The 17,371-nt window shown below is 46.4% G+C and overlaps 1 protein-coding gene across 1 annotated transcript; it reads left to right on the plus strand.

The window, feature by feature from the left end:
• The first annotated feature begins 703 nt into the window (after positions 1 to 703).
• Positions 704 to 11,857, plus strand: ANHX (anomalous homeobox). The gene is made up of 8 exons (XM_061370668.1): positions 704 to 1,057; positions 1,689 to 1,813; positions 2,011 to 2,134; positions 3,439 to 3,625; positions 4,104 to 4,236; positions 4,510 to 4,811; positions 9,106 to 9,193; positions 11,038 to 11,857. The coding sequence occupies exons 1-8, from the start codon at positions 809 to 811 to the stop codon at positions 11,066 to 11,068; spliced, it is 1,239 nt and encodes a 412-aa protein (XP_061226652.1). The 5' UTR covers positions 704 to 808; the 3' UTR covers positions 11,069 to 11,857.
• The last annotated feature ends 5,514 nt before the right edge of the window (positions 11,858 to 17,371 follow it).

A 17,371-nucleotide genomic window follows, 5' to 3' on the forward strand; every position in this document is an offset into this window, starting at 1 on the left:
AGCCCCGCCGTTCTCCTCCGGGCACCGACGGGACAGGGACCAGGACCAGGAGGGCTCTGGCGCGGCCGCTGCCTCGGGAAGAGCCAGAACGGGACGGGGCTGCCGGGGTGAGCCCGGTCCTCAACCTCGCAGGTATCTACCAGCTTTTCCTCCCTTTGTCCGGCGGGGCTGGAGCGGTTCAGGGGTTGGGAGGGGACCCGGCGGGCACGGGCATCCTTTCCCCGGGGCGAACACGAGCTCCGGCACCCATTGGAGTCAGGCCTTGCTGTAAGTGCCGCCTGCCCCTGTCCTGTGCCGTTTCGGAGGAGAAAGCTCATTAATTTCACTCGAGTGTCTCTAGACTTTGGTAGTTTTTAACCTGTTCCCGTGGTGAGCTGGGTATGGAGGTTTGGGCTCTGAGTGGCCTGGGCAATGCTGGCGCTTCTGCAGCACCTCCGGTGCTCCCAGCCACTCAGGGGCTCAAGCGGGAACGGCTGGGCCCACCCCCGTGTGCAGTTCCCCCTTCAGCCACCGAGTTTTGGGGTGAGTTTGATGTGTCTTTCTGAGCTCAGTTTTCCCAGCCACAGGCCTGGGGTGGCTTTAGCCTTTCAGGCTGCTGTAGGCCTAGTTGTGAGTGTTCTGAGATCCTCAGACTGCTTTTAACAGCACAGTGAATTTCTTCCCTTTATTAAAAAAAACCCAAAAACAACCAAACACCAAAAACCCCAAGCATACCATGGAAGCTAAAAATAGGAGATAATAGTTTTTATCTAACCACAACTCACAACTTTGTGCATTGCATAGAAAAATCTTTCAACAGGACATAAGGATGAAGCGGTTCATGGCCATGTTAAACAGGAATAAAAACAAGGATCCCCCACCTGCCAAGCTGCTGGATCTAGCAGGACAGCTTTGCCAGGATCTCCAGAGCTCATTTCCCAGTCTGGAGAAGCTGGTTGGGACCATGATGGGATGCAAGCACAAGATGTATTTTCTCACTAACATCCATGTTGTCCAAGCTTGTGTGTTTGTTCATATCCAGAAAGGGCAGCATGACACAGCCTGCAGACTGCTGGAGGTAGGGATGTGTTCTTTGTTTCTTCATGCAGGCAAAAGCAATATTAGAAGAACAGCAGTTAGAGCTGTTAGTGCAGAAGTATCCAAACTGCAGGACATGGAGTGTTTCCAGCTGGCATTCAGCAGCAGGTGGTGATAGGTGTGCATTGGTTGACCTGAAATGCAGGATAAAGACTGCTACAGGCAGTTACTGTTAATCAGCCAAGGGGCAGAATGTAACTGGGTGACTATGGGGTTGGCTGTAGTTTGTGAAAGCAGGATTTTTGTTCTCTAATGGGATGGTTCTTCGAGTTTTTCACAAATTCAGGGCTCAGGATGTAAAAGCCTTGGGGAAGCCAGGTCTAGAGGGCTTCCAGGATGGGAAGATAAGGCTGGCTGGTACCACTCAAGGGGAGGAATTTTGGCCTCTAGATCTAGTAATGTAGCCCTTTTCACCAGGGAAAAAGAGGGAATTAGGCAACTCCTGTACATTAGAGGAAATACAGGGATCCATACACTTGGATAAAGCTACCAGCTTTGTCAGGCTAGTAGGAATCTCTGAGTAAATTTCTGGCTATTGAGGGTTTTCTCCTTTACAGGAGGCCTGGCTGACTACCTGGAGAGAGTTTGCTTACATGCTGTTTTGGTTTTAGTATAGCAAGGCAGAACAGAAGGAGAAGCTGGTGCAACTTTGGCATGAGATTCACTACCGGAGGGTGATGGAGCAACACCACACAGATTTTCTGACACCACTGCAGAAGTTCCGTTGCAGGAAGAGGTACCATGGTGTGGGGGAATGGATTTAGTTTTCTTTGCTGTATCTGAGAGATGCAGGGGGTAGAGATGCAGAGGCTGGTTTTGCACCTCTGGATGCTGCTTCTCAGAGCAAGGTGGTTCTTGACTTTTTGACCACTTGTGGCAATGTGAATGAGACTTTCGGGGTTAGTTTTTAATCCTGTTTTCTCCTGTGTACAGGAATCCTCCACCTATTTCCCTTTGTCCTGAAGGTTTGAAGAATCGAAACCATTCAGATGAAGTGCGCCAGCAACTGCACAGGTTTGCTGCAGAGGTGACAACAAATCCAAACAAGAAACAGCGGGTAGGGATATGCTACTTCTAACCAATTCTCCTTGTCACAGAGAAGCAGAACTCTGTGATCCAGGGGTCTAGAACTGATTTCATTCGAAATCTCTGTTTTCTAAAGCCCCAGTGGGGCTGGGGTTCCCCAGACTTGATCTTTTCCTGAAGGTTCCTTAAAAGAATCATCGGGTTCATGCTAAGTAATCTCACTTGCTTTGGACAAAAAGATCAGGAGATACAAAGTTCCTCACTGAGGTTCTAACAGTTCTAATTTGGTAGTGGTTCAGCATAGGCAGCAAAACAGCCATCACTCAGAAAGGCTGTATTAGAGTGATAAATAGTTCTGACTTGAGTGAGTTATAGCCTGTATTAAATTGCTTTTTGCTTACCAGAATATATTTTATACTGCCTTATCACATTAAATTCACAGAATTTGAAAACGTGATAGGTTGTGTTCATGTCTGCATCTGTCTTCCTTATTTGAACAAGGATAAATCTGTAATGGAAGTGACATGTGAATTAATTCAGTAATCCTTGTTGATTACTACCTCACAGGGTGAAGGCTTCAGACTGTCAAGTCTGTCTCTGTGGTGCTCAGGTTTTCCAGCAGCCTTCTCACATAAGGCAGGATGGCTTGGTGAACAGCTCTGCAGTGTGGAGTTGGTTTATTTCTTACCCTGTTCACAAAGCAGCAACAACTTCCAAATGTTCATTAAAAAAGCCCCCCACAATCTGGTTTGGGAGCATAATGAAGCTGCACAGTTAAGTCCTAAAAGGTCAGGATACAATGATCACTTATGCATAAATTTCCCAATACATTCTTCACTTACGTGATCTCATTCTTTAGCAGTTTAATACAGCAGACATTTTTCTGTGAATGTGATACAGATGTTTATGCTGCTTACAGTTTGTGAAAACTCTGTAATGTGGTAAACACATTAGTGTTCATCCTACTAGTGTCATGGTAGTGATGCGAAGCTGTCATTCTGCGAGAAGAGCATGCTTTGGTCAGGTTTTCCATTCAAATATAGCAGTATAAAATGGCAGTAGATGGGGTTGTTTTGGTTGTGTTGGTTATTTTTTAGCAGACAAATTGAGTAGGGGAGCAGGGGGGAATGTGCGTATTCCAACAACTCTTGAGTTTACAAATCAGTCTCCTCAATGGGGTCCACTTGTCAGAGCCTTAGTGATCAAATGTCTCTGGGTTTGAAGGCTCTTTTGCTCTGTTGCTTTTGGAACTGGAAAAAAAACACAACAAAGGCTGATTATTTGGATGTGGTTTATTCTTTCTCCATTGCTCTCTCCCTGCACATGGGTTTGCAGGAGGGACTGGCTCGGGACATGAACCTGCAGCCAACTCAGGTCTACAACTGGTTTGCAAATTACCGACGGCGTAAAAAATCCAGCCTCTCTCGGATGGAAAAGCAAAACAGCTCATGTGCTGAGAGGGCTCTGGCTTATCCCACAGTGCAGCAGCAGGACAGAGGATTCTATGCTCCGCAGAATGCAGGTTTGTTTCTTGCTAATGGGCTTAGGATGTGATCCAGAAAGCTGAAAACCTATTTTAAATTCCCTCAGGAAAGGAAGGGTATTCCTTTTCCAGAACAGCATCTATATGCTGATGGATCAAGTGGACATGGAAGAGATCTTCTTCAGTGGAGTGCCTCATTGTTTGTCTAGAGGCTGTCACTCACAGAAGAAGCAAACATTGATAAGGCCTGTGCAAGGACAGGCTAACAGAGGTGCCCACCTCAGAAGGGGCACAGAAAGCAAATACCTGCAAGGCAGTAGGTTTTAGCGCTCAGATCCTGGGATCAGGGATGTAGTCCAGTAAAACCCAGTATTGCCATGCCCCTTCACAGAATCTTGACCAAATATCAGTCAGGGAGTGTAAGAGGGTCTTGCTGCATTTGGCAAATCAGACTTGTTTCATTGCTTTCTGGAGTAACTATTAGTGTTCCTTCACCTGCCTGACCTGCACCTTTCAGATGGATCTTATCTAGGCATCAGCTCTGAGCAAATGGGGAGAACTCTCATGCCCTTTGACCCAGGATGGGACCAGTCAGCTGCAGATCTGGATAAGCCTCCTGAGGGAACATATTTAAAGATGCTGGAATCCAGGTGATGTATGAAAAAGTCTTTACAGTGATAGTTCAGAGATGAAGCAACCTTTAAAGCTGTTAATGGGACTGACTTTCAAGTCAGTTCCCAAGAGACATAACTTAAGAGTCTTGACTCCATATATGGGGAATGGTCCATGCCCAGCATCAGGCAGTCAGAGCATCTAGCAGTTGACTTCCCAGCTATCAAGGGCAGGATTCAAAGGTTTAGCTGGTGGGTGCCCCTCTTTGCAAAGCAATATGTTTGGCTGATTTATTTTCTCCACCATTACAGCTTTATGCCAAGCAGTGAGCTGTATGAAGTGAGGACCAACACGGCTTTCTTGACCACCCACAGCACTGAACAACCTGTATCATTTTGCCCCGAGGCTATGCTGGAACCAGCCACCTGCTTTAACCCTGCTGTCCTGCAAGCCAGAGAAGCAGCAAGCAGTGCTGATGCCAACCCCCAGCTGGGTAACTTTGTCCTGTGCCCCTGTGGGTCCCTTACCTTCCCAGATGAACGGCTGGCCATGTGGCAGGCCCCTTGCAGCACCAGAGGAGTCTCTGGCTCTATGTGGACTCCAAGTATAGAAGGTTAGTAAAACTGCACCCAGATCACTGACCTTGAGTTTTCAATCTTCTCTTCCCTTTGCTGTAAGCACTCTTGCTCACTTATGTGGCTTTCCAATGTCATGGCAAATGGGAGCAGGGCTTACTTGAGCTCTGCAGTTCTGCTCCCATAGTATTTGTGAGAAAACCTATTGATTTAAGGTGTTGAAACAGACATTCTTACCTACTCGTTTGCCTAAATTGTAACTGTTTCCATAAGATAGTATTTTTCCAGCAAGCTGGATTCCTTTTAGCATTTCCACTGCAAGAGTCCCTTCAGTTGTTTGCTCACCTTGTCAGTTTGCAAGCTTCTGGGTTTTTCTCAAGAGATTGCCTGAACAGAGACTGGGAACTTCTTAACTGTGACACAGTGCACATCTTCAGCAACGCATTCTCACTTTCCCTTCTCCTTCCTCTTATTCTTTCTCTCTCCCTCTCCATTTCCTTCCTGTCTGGTCTTGTTCAGCATTCCCACCATCTCTTTTCTTCTGTTTTTAACAATAGCCTTGGCAGGATATGGAAGTGATGTCCACCTGCTTTTGTTGTAGGTCTGCAGAACAAAAACCGCTGTGACTGCCATTCACCCAGCCCTTGTGAATGTAGAGCAAGGAGAGGAGGATTAGATGGGTCAGAGGTTGGGGTCATGTTTTCTGTAACTGTCTTTAATGTGAACATTTATTTCAGCAGGTATCAGAGCTCCCTTGAGCAGAGTCCCTCAAGGTGGCTGTATTGAGGCCAGTTCAGGAAGAATCATTCAGCAGTCAGATTTAGCAGTTGAAAGCTTCATCCTTAGAGAAGGACAGCTAGGGACCCTGGAGTCTGTTCTTCCCCACAGGTAAAGGGAATGGAAAGCACAGGGCTTCTTACTTGCAGGAGTGACAATGATGCTGTGGGGTTAGCCTTGTCCTCATTCCCCTGTTGAAGAGGGTTGTAGAAAGAGTGTGGTGATACATCTTATTTCAGGGGCTTGGCTCTCCTTGTGTCCATCATGTTTTGCAGATATTTCTACCTGTGCACTGGAAATGGGAAATGCTGTGTAAGTGTGTATGTGGCTTATGGTGGTGGCACAAAGGAGATCTGAGACCAGCCTGATCAGAAAATAAATGAACCTCTCTCTTTAAAGCAAGTTTAGTTTCTAAGCTGTTTGCCTGTTTTTCTTTTTGGCAGAAAATAATAAGCTATAGTGATTCAGTGAGAGCTGATTCTGTGGGCTGGGTTGGTAGGGCCCATACTTAATCCTAAAATAGTGTTTGTAGCTTCATAACCTCATGACCAGATTATTCCATAGTGCAGGCTTTCCAAACTGGAAGACAGAAAGACAGGCACTATTCTGTCTTTCTGTTTTCCACCTGTAATAAATGTTTTATTAATAAATGCAGGTTTTCTCTGGGACTTGAGATAAATTCAGAGAATGCAAACCAGCAGCAATCCGTGCCATCTTCCATATGTTACACAACCCCCATAATGTTACATAAAAATAAACACTGCCAAACAGACATGACGAGGTTCCTTTAGTTTACTGATCTGAAAGGCACAGCAGGAGCAGTAGCTCCATTTCATAACCCTTCTGCCTTGACACTGTCCAGCATTGGTGCTAGCATGATGCTGTCAGTAATGCGTCAGAGAGGTAGGTAGAAGCAGTTTTATTCCCTTTATTCACTTTAGAGATGAGGAAGCAGAGGCACAAAGAGGTTTTGTCAAGCAGCCAGGGAAGGCAGTGATTCACTGGAGATAAAGATCAGTGGGGTTTTGCCTCCCAGTTCCCTGCTGAAATAATTTCTGCCTTTGACCTCTGTTTCCCAGTTGGCTTGGTGTTCATGTTCACGTCAGGCTCCTCGCTCTGAACTGACAATCCAGGCCAGGGCATTGTAAACCCACCTCAGTACGTGTTCTAGGATTTGCAGTTTCCAAGAGGCTACAGATCACAAAGGACCAGTGAGGTTTGCTGGCACTGCTCGGGCTGGATTTAAAATTGCATGTTCTGACTCCAGAGTGAGCTCATGTTTATTTTTAAAATCTGTTCCACCAGCAGAAGAAATCTATGGTGAATGTCTCCTTGTTGGGTTATGTCAGTGGTGCCAGGAACCTACACACCCTTTATCGTATTCCTGTCAGGGGCAGGACTTGCTGCTTCATTGACACCTTCTGGGGAGGATATAGTTATTTGAGCTCTTATTCATAAACCCTGTTTAGGGGGCTGGTCCAGCTTGAACCAGAAAGCCTTTAACTCCCCCAAACACCATGAATGCTAAGGAACATTGATCTCTTTGGTAATGAGTGGTGCCTAGGCTGCAGTTTCATTTAGGCTCTTTCACAGTTTCTCTCCAAAGAGCCAGGAGACCTCATGTGGGTAGTCTTAGGTAAGATGAAGGCTCAGTGAATGGCAGTGAATAAGGATCACCTTTGTTATCAGGCAGAGGCCTCTAACAGAGTTACTGATAAGAGAGGAAGTATTGTGTCACCAGAGTCCTCTTTAGCAATAATGTTGTAAGGAGCATCACTCATGTGGGGACTCATGCATGAGGCAACAGCTTAAATTGTAAGGCCAGTGAGTGTTGCTATCCTGGAAAGACAGGGCAGCAAAGTTACCCCCGTTTACAGGCAAGGGTAAAGCACAGAAAAGTAAATTATTTAGCCAAGGTCACCCACTGGGGGTGGACTCAGTGTTGTGCTCTCACTGCCTTGCCAACACTTCTGGGTCCATGCTTCCTAAGTGCAGGGATAGAGCTGCAAGTCAGCACAAGGACCCTTAATCTGCCTGTCTCATTTTCAAAGGTGCTCACCTGGAAAGGACTTGGCCTGAAAGCTCATTAGAACAATTCCTGATGATTTCTTTCATGGGCTTTTTACTGTTGGTCCTACACACTTGGGCTGTATCCAAGTCTCTTATGATCTACAGGGCTGTGAGGTGGGAGTGTGAGGGGGAACCAGGCTGGAAGCTGACTGTTTCCATCTGCTCCTGCTGCCTGACAGGGGAGTCTGATCCAGCAAGCGAACTGGAAGTCCCTGTGGGACATCAAACAGATGCTTGCCTTTACAGATAGTGGTGTTGTATCCTCTTCACTCCTTGAGTTGGGACAGGTGGAATGTAGTCCAGCTAATGATTCATGCAAAATATAACTCTCTCATGCTCTCCATTTCAAACAGAAAAGCACACTGAACTCTATGGAGCAAGACAGACTGCATTTATGAGCCAGCATATTGATTTAGAAAATCACTGCTGAGGTGCTCATTGCAGCTGACTGCTTCTGCCTGCATTTTTGGGATTCCAGCTCAGAGTGCTAGGAATCCTCTTGCTGTTAGGCTCTCCTCTCTGGATAACCCAGCACCCTGACACTGGCAGGCAGCAAGTTCAAAAAGCATAAAAGGAGGCTACTTTGGGGCATGTTGCATAATTAAATCACAGAACTTGTTGCTAAGGGCATTGTGCATGTAAGTGGGCTGTGAAGAGATCAGACATTCTTGGGGGGGTAAAGAGTGGGCAAGGGGTTGAGTCCATTTGTCATTAGTAAATGGCATTGCCGAAATGCAGCCTCCAGCAGAGGAGTCCCAAGACTGCCTGCTGGAACCTGTGGTGCATTCCAAGGGATGGCAACGTGACACTTACCTTGTTTCTTCTGTTTTTTCCCTATGCTCTATTAGCTGGCACCTTTTGGTCTAGGCCTGTATGGCCTTTTATACCCTCGACTATTCCTGGGAGTGGTGGGTGCATTGGTGTTGGAATTACAGATTCTTTTGAGTTGGTGATGAAGGGAGAGGACATCCCTTTGTCAAGTACCCAGTGTCTCCCACTTGACCCAGTGCCTGCAGACTGTGACCTCTTCTGGGAGGTTGGCAATGCCGCCGGGGGAGGTGTGGATGGGGAAGCCATGTCCCCAGACTGGCAGCCTTGAAAAGCTATTGCAGAATCGTAGGCAATGTTGTGGCTGTGTCTAAAGCTAAATGTTTGCCTGTTTTGACTCTTAAGGTCTGTGTTTTTAGACTACATTTCAGGAGAGAGATGTTTTGGTAGACATCTCTTTGTTTATGGGGCATTCTGGGGGCAAAAGAAGGCCATTCCTGTGTACTGCTCCTGGTCAGGCTAGTCTTCCCAGTGCAGAATCTCTATTTTCAGGCTGTAACAATTTTGAGAAATGGAGCAGTTTTACAGACAGTTTCATAGACCTTTGTTGACTGAATGGTCTTGCCAGCAGCCCCTCTTGTCCTGCTGCAAAACATTACAGTAGGTGCTGAGTTGGGCATAAATACAAATGCACTTGTATATTGTATTTTCTTGTAGTTACTGTCACTCTGTATTTGGCAAGCCTCAGTGTCCACCTGTTTCTGCACCCTGCATGGAAGAAAGCCAAGCCTTGGGACAAAGCCAGGTGAGAGAACACACCTAATGTTCAGCAAAAGCTGCTTAGACCTGTATGCACCATCTAGCTGTAGCTCTCACAAAGGAGATGTGAAATATCATATTTAGTATCAAAGGTGTTTGATCAAAGCATACCTTTTGGAATCCAGAGCAGGATGGGCATTCCCTGGGGTAGTATCCAGCAGATGCTGGAAGGAGAGGTGGTTTTGTTGGTCTTTTCACTTGAATTACTTATCAGATGCTAATTTTACTAAGTGTGTCATTGAAATGATGGCTAAAGCAGCCTGTACAGATCCAAAGTGCTGTTTGTGTTTTGATCAATGGAGAGCTCAAGCTAGCTCTGTGAAAAGAAGACAATAGGAAGATAGCTGCTTGAAGGCCCTCTGCTCTGCAGGGTTCTGCAGAATTTGACTCTGCTCTCTCAGCCCTCTTAAAGTCTTTCATGTAATTTCCATTTCTAAGACTGTGGTTGATGAGGAAAAGGGATTTTGCACTGTTCCGAGATGGCTGATAGCAGTGTACGGAGCAGGACATTATAGGATGTGATAAATTACTTCCAGGATCTGGATGCGGCCTGCATGCCTTCTCATGGTGATTTTAAAGCAGCAGAGAATAGAAGTTAGAAATCTGGTGCCTTCAAGGGGATGAGAGCACATCTCTCAATTAAAAGTCTTTAAAATAGGACCCAAGAAAGCCCTATCTAAACTGTACCTTGAGCTATTTTTTGGCCTCATGAGTGTTGGTCTCCCAGTCTGTTAGCATCCATTTCTGTCTCTCTTGCATTGTGAGCTGCTTAAAAGGACTTTCAAAAGCAGGGGACCAATATCTGCTGGCCTCATTACAGGAAGTGGCTGCAGCTCTGAGGGCAGTAACAGAACCTCTTTCGAGCCTTTGAAAGCATCAATATAAAGATCTGTATCTTGGAGAGTGGCCTTTTTACCAGCCATAATGTGAGCCAGATGAGTAGGAAAGCTTTGGGTATTAATAATGAATGAGCCTTTTCTGAGATTTCCAGAGCATGCAGTCTCTGTAGCTAGTTTTCATCTTGCTACTTTGCATTCCTGCACTGATTCTGCAATGGTATAAAAACATGACACTCAGTGCATTACGGGCTGGGGAGCAAAACACCCTGTGATGCCTGCAGATGTTGAAAGGGGACATCTTTGGGTCTTTTTGAGGAATTCAGAAAAGCAATTTTTCTGTGTTTTAATGTGTGCTGCAGGAAAAGGCAGGGCTTAAGTGGGTAAGTGATTTTGCAGCATTCTACAGACTTCCCAGGCCCTCTGTGTCTTGCTAAATCAGCTTGCCCTGAGCTTGTTGGAGGAATATGCAGGTATTTGGTTCCTATGTCTGAACCACAGGGGTGCAGATGTACTCTTCCTTTTGTCCACGCATGACTTGCAATTTGGTTTCATAGGTGATGCATCCCATCAGAGCCAATATGAGAATAAAACAAAAAAAGCAATTTGGATCTGTTTCTTTCCCTCCCTGAACACAGCTCCCTTGTTCAGGTGACCACTCCCTTATTTCATCCTGGTCTTACTCTCTGTCAGTTACTTGCTTTTATAGGAGCCAGTGTCTTGGGCAAATGGAAGGGAATTGCTCTTCCCTGCATTACTGAGAGTTGATTTGTGCACTGATTGTGCTCGTCGTCTTTATAACCATCTCCTGTACAGATGGATTACTCTATCTGATCTCAGAGGGGAACAGAGACTTTGTTGCTTCATGTATGCAGCCCTCACCACTCATGTTCCCTCTCTTCTGCCTGAAGCAGCTTTTCTACCCTGAGCAATGGCATCACCATCGTTAAGAATCACGCTTGGTGAAGCTTTGATTCCTTTTTGTGTCTTTCAGGTCTTGCAGGATCCGGTTGGCAACCCAGTAACCAACGACACGTTCTGGGCAGCGTGGCTGCTCTTCGAATTCTCAGGCAGTGGACGAATGTGACCCTCCTGCAGAGATGTTCAGTGTGGTGTGCACTTCCCTAGGAAACACCCCATCCTTTCCTGGGTGTTCCTTTCCCCATACTGTTTTTGGTATGAATGAGGGGTTTGGCATGGAGATGAATAGACAGTGAGGTAGAAAGATGATGAAGGTCTGTTGTAACGGTTGCAAAGTTTGGTTTTGTTACAGTTTGGTTAAGAGTTTTGCAAAGAATAGAAGACACAAAAGGTGCATTGTTGACTGCAGGTTTTGACTAGAGCAGGCTAAAGCTGCCCTGCAGATGCAAAAAATATCAAGTCACTGGTTCTGTGGCAGTTAAGTATTTCTACCCATAGCACTGGTCAGATCAGAGTCGTTCATTACATGATGAAGGTAAATGAAGCTCCTGTACTCAGAAAGAGTAAAATTCAGTTTTACTGCCTGGCAGTGGATATTGGGTAACTTTTTCTCAGGCCTGGAAAGTAAAGTATCAGCTTAGGGCTGGTAAAATACTGCTGTTTCTCATCCTTGCATCTCTGGTACTGCTGGATGTAACTGCTGGAGTGTTCAGTACTCCAGAGTGCCACAGGTAACACAGACTGGCAGAAGATCAGTGCTGAAGTCAATGTTCTTGCAGTAGGGGGAGGGCCTACCAGTGTTGTCAGTGTTTAATGCAACCTGTATCTCAGATTGCCCAGGAAAGAAGGATAAATGTAGGAGGTAGGAGCTGCTGAACTCCTGATCCATTGTCAGTCCCCACATCCCGATGGACACAAATTGCCAGGGCTGTTCTGTGACCCTCAGGTGGTCTCTGGCACCAGGCAGTGGCCATCGTGTTCAGACAAGGGCCCTGCAATGCAGCATGAGTTGTGCAGGCTCAAGTTTCCTACACACTGTAGTAAGTGTGGGGCTAATGCTGTGTAGGCTGGAGGCTGCTTACTTGGCGGGGGTGAGCTGTTCAACTGCAGCTCTCCCGGGGAGTGTATGCTGCTCTGTTCCTGTTTCCCAGCTCCTTTCCTTACTTAACCCAGCCTCAAGGCACCTGTTACACTCCTTCACCTCACGCTGCTCACGGAGCAGGAGCCCTGTTTTCCTTCCTTTCTCTTGAAGGCTATAAAGCAGGATTGTGTGCGAGAGCGTTAGGACATGAAGCAGCACAGCAGACCCTTGATGCAGTTTAATGCTGCAAGTCACTGGGCTGTCTTTGGGCTGTTTTCCCTAAGTGTTACTGCTGGGTTTTAAATCTGTAGTGGAAAAGGGGCGATCTTTACTGAAACTCCAGCCCTGAGCTACACAAAGCGGATGCTTCCAGTACCTGTTGTAATAACGTTAGCAAATAAAGGTTTTGAATGACTGCTTCTCCAGGCTGCATTTTTCAAGGCGAGGGTGTGAAGTGGTAATTCCCACACGGTATTTTAATTATATATTAAAACCCCAGCACCGGCTGCCTGGGCTCCACTTGCGTGCTTTGAGGCCCTGACACTTGCTTTACTGCGGTGGCTCACCGGCAGTGCCGTGTTCTTGCTGCGGGAGGGGCTGTGTTAGGAACCGCGGTGCTAGGCAGGGTTGTTATGCACACGTTTACGTCTGTTTCCTTCAGCAGAGCGGCCTCGGCTGAACCCAGCCTCCTGCACGGGGAGCAGCGGGGCCGGCTGACCGCGGGGGCCGCTCCCCGCTGCGCATCCACCGCTCCGCGCTCGCCGCCATGGCGGCCTCGCTCCGCCTTCCTGCTTCCTCCCCATTGGTCCGCCGCGGCGGTAGCAACAGCGACAAATATATCCTGCCGCCCGCTGATTGGCTGCCGCCCGCCGTCGAGCCATAGCAACAGCGGTGCGGGGGAGCGGCGCCTCAGAGGGGACCGTTGGCGGCCCGCGTGAGGCGAGGGGGCGGGCCCGCGAGCGCCTCGCCTGAGGGAGCGGCGGGGCTGAGAGGGGCAGGGCTCTGCCCGCCGCTCCCGACCGGTACCGCGGCCCCAGCTACGCCGTGTGACACCCGTTTACCGTGGTGGGCCAGAGCTGCATCTTCCCTGCGGCCCGTAGTACAAGGAGAACCAGACCCTGCCTTGCGCCAAGTCAAGCAGCTTTCATGCAGAAGCAGCAGCCCCCCAGCAAAATTCACGCTGGATCTTGACAGATTTTTAGTGTGAGATCCACAAAAAAGGTACTTAATTTTTCACCCCTAACGATGTGACGTATCACTCGGATTACTGTGATTCAGCTGGTCACTGCTATGCAATACGTGCGGATTACATTGCCCTGTTGTTAAGGACTGATGCATTGGAGTAAAGAGGAATTACATCTCTCTTAAAATGAGATGTATTTTCAGTTTCCTTCAAATACTTAGTGCTGTTCCCTGATAAGGAAGATAAAGGTGAGAGCAACACAAAATGCATGGAAATTTTAGGTAGACATCCTTCAAAATTAAACATTATTTCCTCAGAAAACAACTCACATTAGGGAACCCAGGTATTTGGTTTTGGCAGTGACTGACCCTTGCCGTGTGTCTTAACAGTACCCGAAGTCCTAAGGCTTTGTGATTTCTTTTTTTTTTTTCCATACTTGTTTTGACCTTTTGAAGAGGCTGAATTTACCACAACTCCGAAGTCAGGAGTGCTAGATTGACAAAGTTTCTTTCCCAAACTTAAATCTGAAAAAGGCTTTGCACCTAAAGCAGAATTAAAGCTGCTTCTTTTACACTTAATGAATTTAATTTCTGAATTTGGCACAGCTGCTCTCTGGAGGACAGCTGAATTTTCTAGGTCATTTCCCAGATGAAATAACTTACTTCTTTTCTGGAAATGTATGTTAGGTGATTCAAAGATTGATATGTGAAAGCCAGAATATTAAACCCAGGGCAGCCATTTCCAGAGAAGCTGTGGCTGTCCCACCCCTGGCAGTGCTCAAGGCCAGGCTGGACACAGGGGCTTGGAACTGCATGAGCTTTAAGGTCCTTCCAACCCAAACTGTTAATGTGATTTTTATCACAAGATCTCTTTGAGTGATGTAAAGTCAAGTGGTTGCAATACAGTATGTTTTGGCCAGCTAGCATCTTTGCTTCATGCCACCTGGATATCCAATCTGCACAAAACACTTCTGAGCGCTAATGGCATCTGGACAAGAATTTGTGAGCTGTGCCTACAGGTGATGGTGAGTTACAGGTAGCTGAGCGGAGTTCAGAGGTAGGCTGTTGCTTGCCCACCTACGAGTTGGAACAGACAGGGATGCATAGCCATGCAGCAGAGAAAGAGTTCAAGTGGACCTCTGCTGAATGCCAGTGATGCTTAGGATTTGGCCTTCTCTGCCTGTGCTGCTGGGTGGAGTTAGTCTATGAAGACAGTGTAGCGGAGTTGTTTATATTGTATTCACATTGGGCTAGCATTTGAATTGTTCAGTTTGTGTCTTACCTTGTTCTTGTTTCCTAGGTGTGATTTGCATCCCCATCATGTTCTGGTGTCCCTGCCCTACCATATGTAGCAAGCTCTGGGTGTGTTTATGTTGCTCTTCCTTGAAGCTGTATTTAGAAGCACTCTGAGCACGTGGCTGACCTGACCTGAGCTGAATGTGCTCTGCCTGCTGTTGTCGAATTGACAATGTCCTCCTCAACATGGCATGGCCTATCAAAGGAAGGAGCTTGCCCTACATAGAAAAAAATCAAAATCATTTTTATCTTAAAATGTCCAAAGAACAACGCTTATATGTGTGAATTGATCACAGAAAGGGGATGGAAATCTAGGAGCACTTTCAGCAGTTCTATTACTTGGCTGTCCCAGAGGTGAGAAGGACGCTTTCCCAATAGGCAGGCATCTGAACTTTTCAGCACTGCTGCCTAGAGGCGGCTTTCCTCTTGGCATTTTGACAGACAGCCCTAAGACTGGCAAGGTCAGAGACTGAGCTGTTCTAGCCTATCAGTAGTAAGAAGTGTGTTGTAGAAATGGCTGAACTAATCCACTGCAGCGCTAGAGAGGATTAATGGCATGAGAAACAGTTTCCCTGCTCTAAGTCCCCTTGGTGATTCCACTGGCTATCACAGAACTAATGGGCACATCTGAGAACCGCTCAGGACAAAGGTTAGGAGATCCATCTTCAAGGCCAGTATTTTCAGGCAGTCTCCTGTTCTGGATGCTTGGCTCAACTTGCTTGGGGCCTCATTTTCAAAGGAAATAAGCACTTACACAGCAACTCAAGTAGGGCACCCAGAGTAAGAGGCCGCTTTTGAAACTGTTGGTAGAGGCATTTTGTTTTATCTCTGTACTTCATTAGTCTTATCCCCAAAGTCTTTCATGTCATGTTCTACAGTGAAAGGTCATTGTTTCAGATCAATCATCTTCAGTGGGATTTAATTCAGTTCTAAGCCAAATTAATCCACTTTAGTAAAGTTTGAAGAGCAGTAAAAATTCACTTGTTAAGACAGGCCTGGCTGCTGATGCTGAGTCCTTAATTGTGTTTGCCGAGCATGAGGCGTCTTTGGGTTGGTTCTGGAAATGGCGGACATCTGAATTCTGATCTGGCTTGGGTTTATTTTTTATTTTGTTGTTGGGTTTTTTTAGCATTTTCTTAGCATAGGTTGTGGTTTTTTCCTCTTTCATGGAGAGCTTTTTTCAACATGGTGCAATGGTGACAGCTTCTGAGAAACAAGCTTTTCCCTGTTTTCCTGTTTATGCTTGTGAATTCTAGTTACTTTACTTCCGTTATATAAATAATAAATCCACATTCTTCTATCTGGCCAGGACTAGCACGTGCTGTGGTCTGAGGCAGCTTATTAAGAGTTAAAGCTGCTTCCAGTTAGCTACTGTGTTCTTGCCACTTAAAGAACCCCCACAACTGAGCATGCTTCACAGCCTCCTGTGTGTATCCCTGAATCATTCTGGCAAGTAAAATCACTGCCATGATCTTTTATTCTGACATAGTGCTGCTTCTTCTCTGGTCTCTGAAATGAGCAAACACTTGAAAATGGCACATTTTGCCAGAGAGTTCTGAGGATTTATCAACTCGGATCTGCACAGGATTTTGAACATAGAAAAGACTACTGTGTGTGAATGCTGAGTGGTGTTAGGAATACTGCAGTGATTCCAGAGAGGTTTCAGTATAGAGACCTAACCTTTCCCAAGAGCCAGCAAGAGCTTCACTGGTTTCGTACCAATCATTGCCCTTTTGTTTTAAACATCTTCCCATGTTAGTGAAAGATAAACAATGTGCTTTACCACAACTCACAGCATGAACCCTACTGCTTTCGAGCAGTGCCTGGGTAAAGTCATCTTTCTACCTTCATTCTAGGTTTTTCCTTTGAGTTATGAGGGAGTTTCTGTGAGGATGATTCAAGATTAACATGAAATTGAAATATGACAAATGGCAGAATATTTTCACACACTGTGACAACCTAGAGGGTTCTGTTGCTTGTTAAACTGTGGTATATGGTTTGGCTAGAAATACATCATTGAAATGATAGTCCCTTGTGGTTTAGGAAAGAATCCTCACACTTTCAGCTACACCCACTCCTATCGTGCTCTGATCTTGTCACCGGTTACACCTTTCCTCCCTGATGCGCAGTTACCTCACTTTACTGGAGGATGTGCTGCCAGAGTTCTAACAATAAAAATCATAGGTAGTCCTAAGCCTGTGAAAAAATCTGACCTTACAGTGCTGCCTGGGCGTTCTGCCTCATGTAAGTGCCAGTCACAGTATTTCCAAGATCAGATGCCCACAAACTCTCTGTCTCTGCCATACTCATGTCTCTTTTGCTGTGATGTAGAAGCCAGTTAACCTCCCCCATCAGTTGGTAGTTGTTCCTGTTCTCTGTTTTCCAGCATCCTGTCCCCAAGACTTTTATCATTTAGCAGTTCCCTAAATAAAACATTACCTTGCTGCAGAAAAGACGGAAGATCACTTTCTCCAGGGATGAGGAGGATATTAGTGACAGAGGCTTTGCAGTACTGCTGCTTTGGTTCCATGAGTCTCAGGAAGAGTGCTGCAAATAATGCTTGTTTCCTACTGCTACCAGAACAATCAAAGGGGAAGCTTTCCACTGTGGGGGAAAGGCTGGGAATGGTTGGGGTGGTTCCTTTGCCATGTTTCCTCTTCACCAGTGTACCTTCTAGCTCTGTATCCTCAGCTAAACATCTGCACCGGGAAGGGGATGCCATCTGAGAGTGCTTTGGTGTCCCCAGTGCACCGGTGTGCAGCTGAACAGTGAACAGGAATGGCATTCCAGCAGGGAGCTATTTGTGGAACATTGGTGCTGTCCAATAATCAGATACGCCTGTGGAGCA

Source organism: Neopsephotus bourkii, unplaced genomic scaffold (genome assembly GCF_033783945.1).
Source record: "Neopsephotus bourkii isolate Nb327-2 ecotype Australia unplaced genomic scaffold, CSIRO-AGI_Nbou_v1 NB_1542, whole genome shotgun sequence".
NCBI lineage: Eukaryota > Metazoa > Chordata > Aves > Psittaciformes > Psittacidae > Neopsephotus > Neopsephotus bourkii.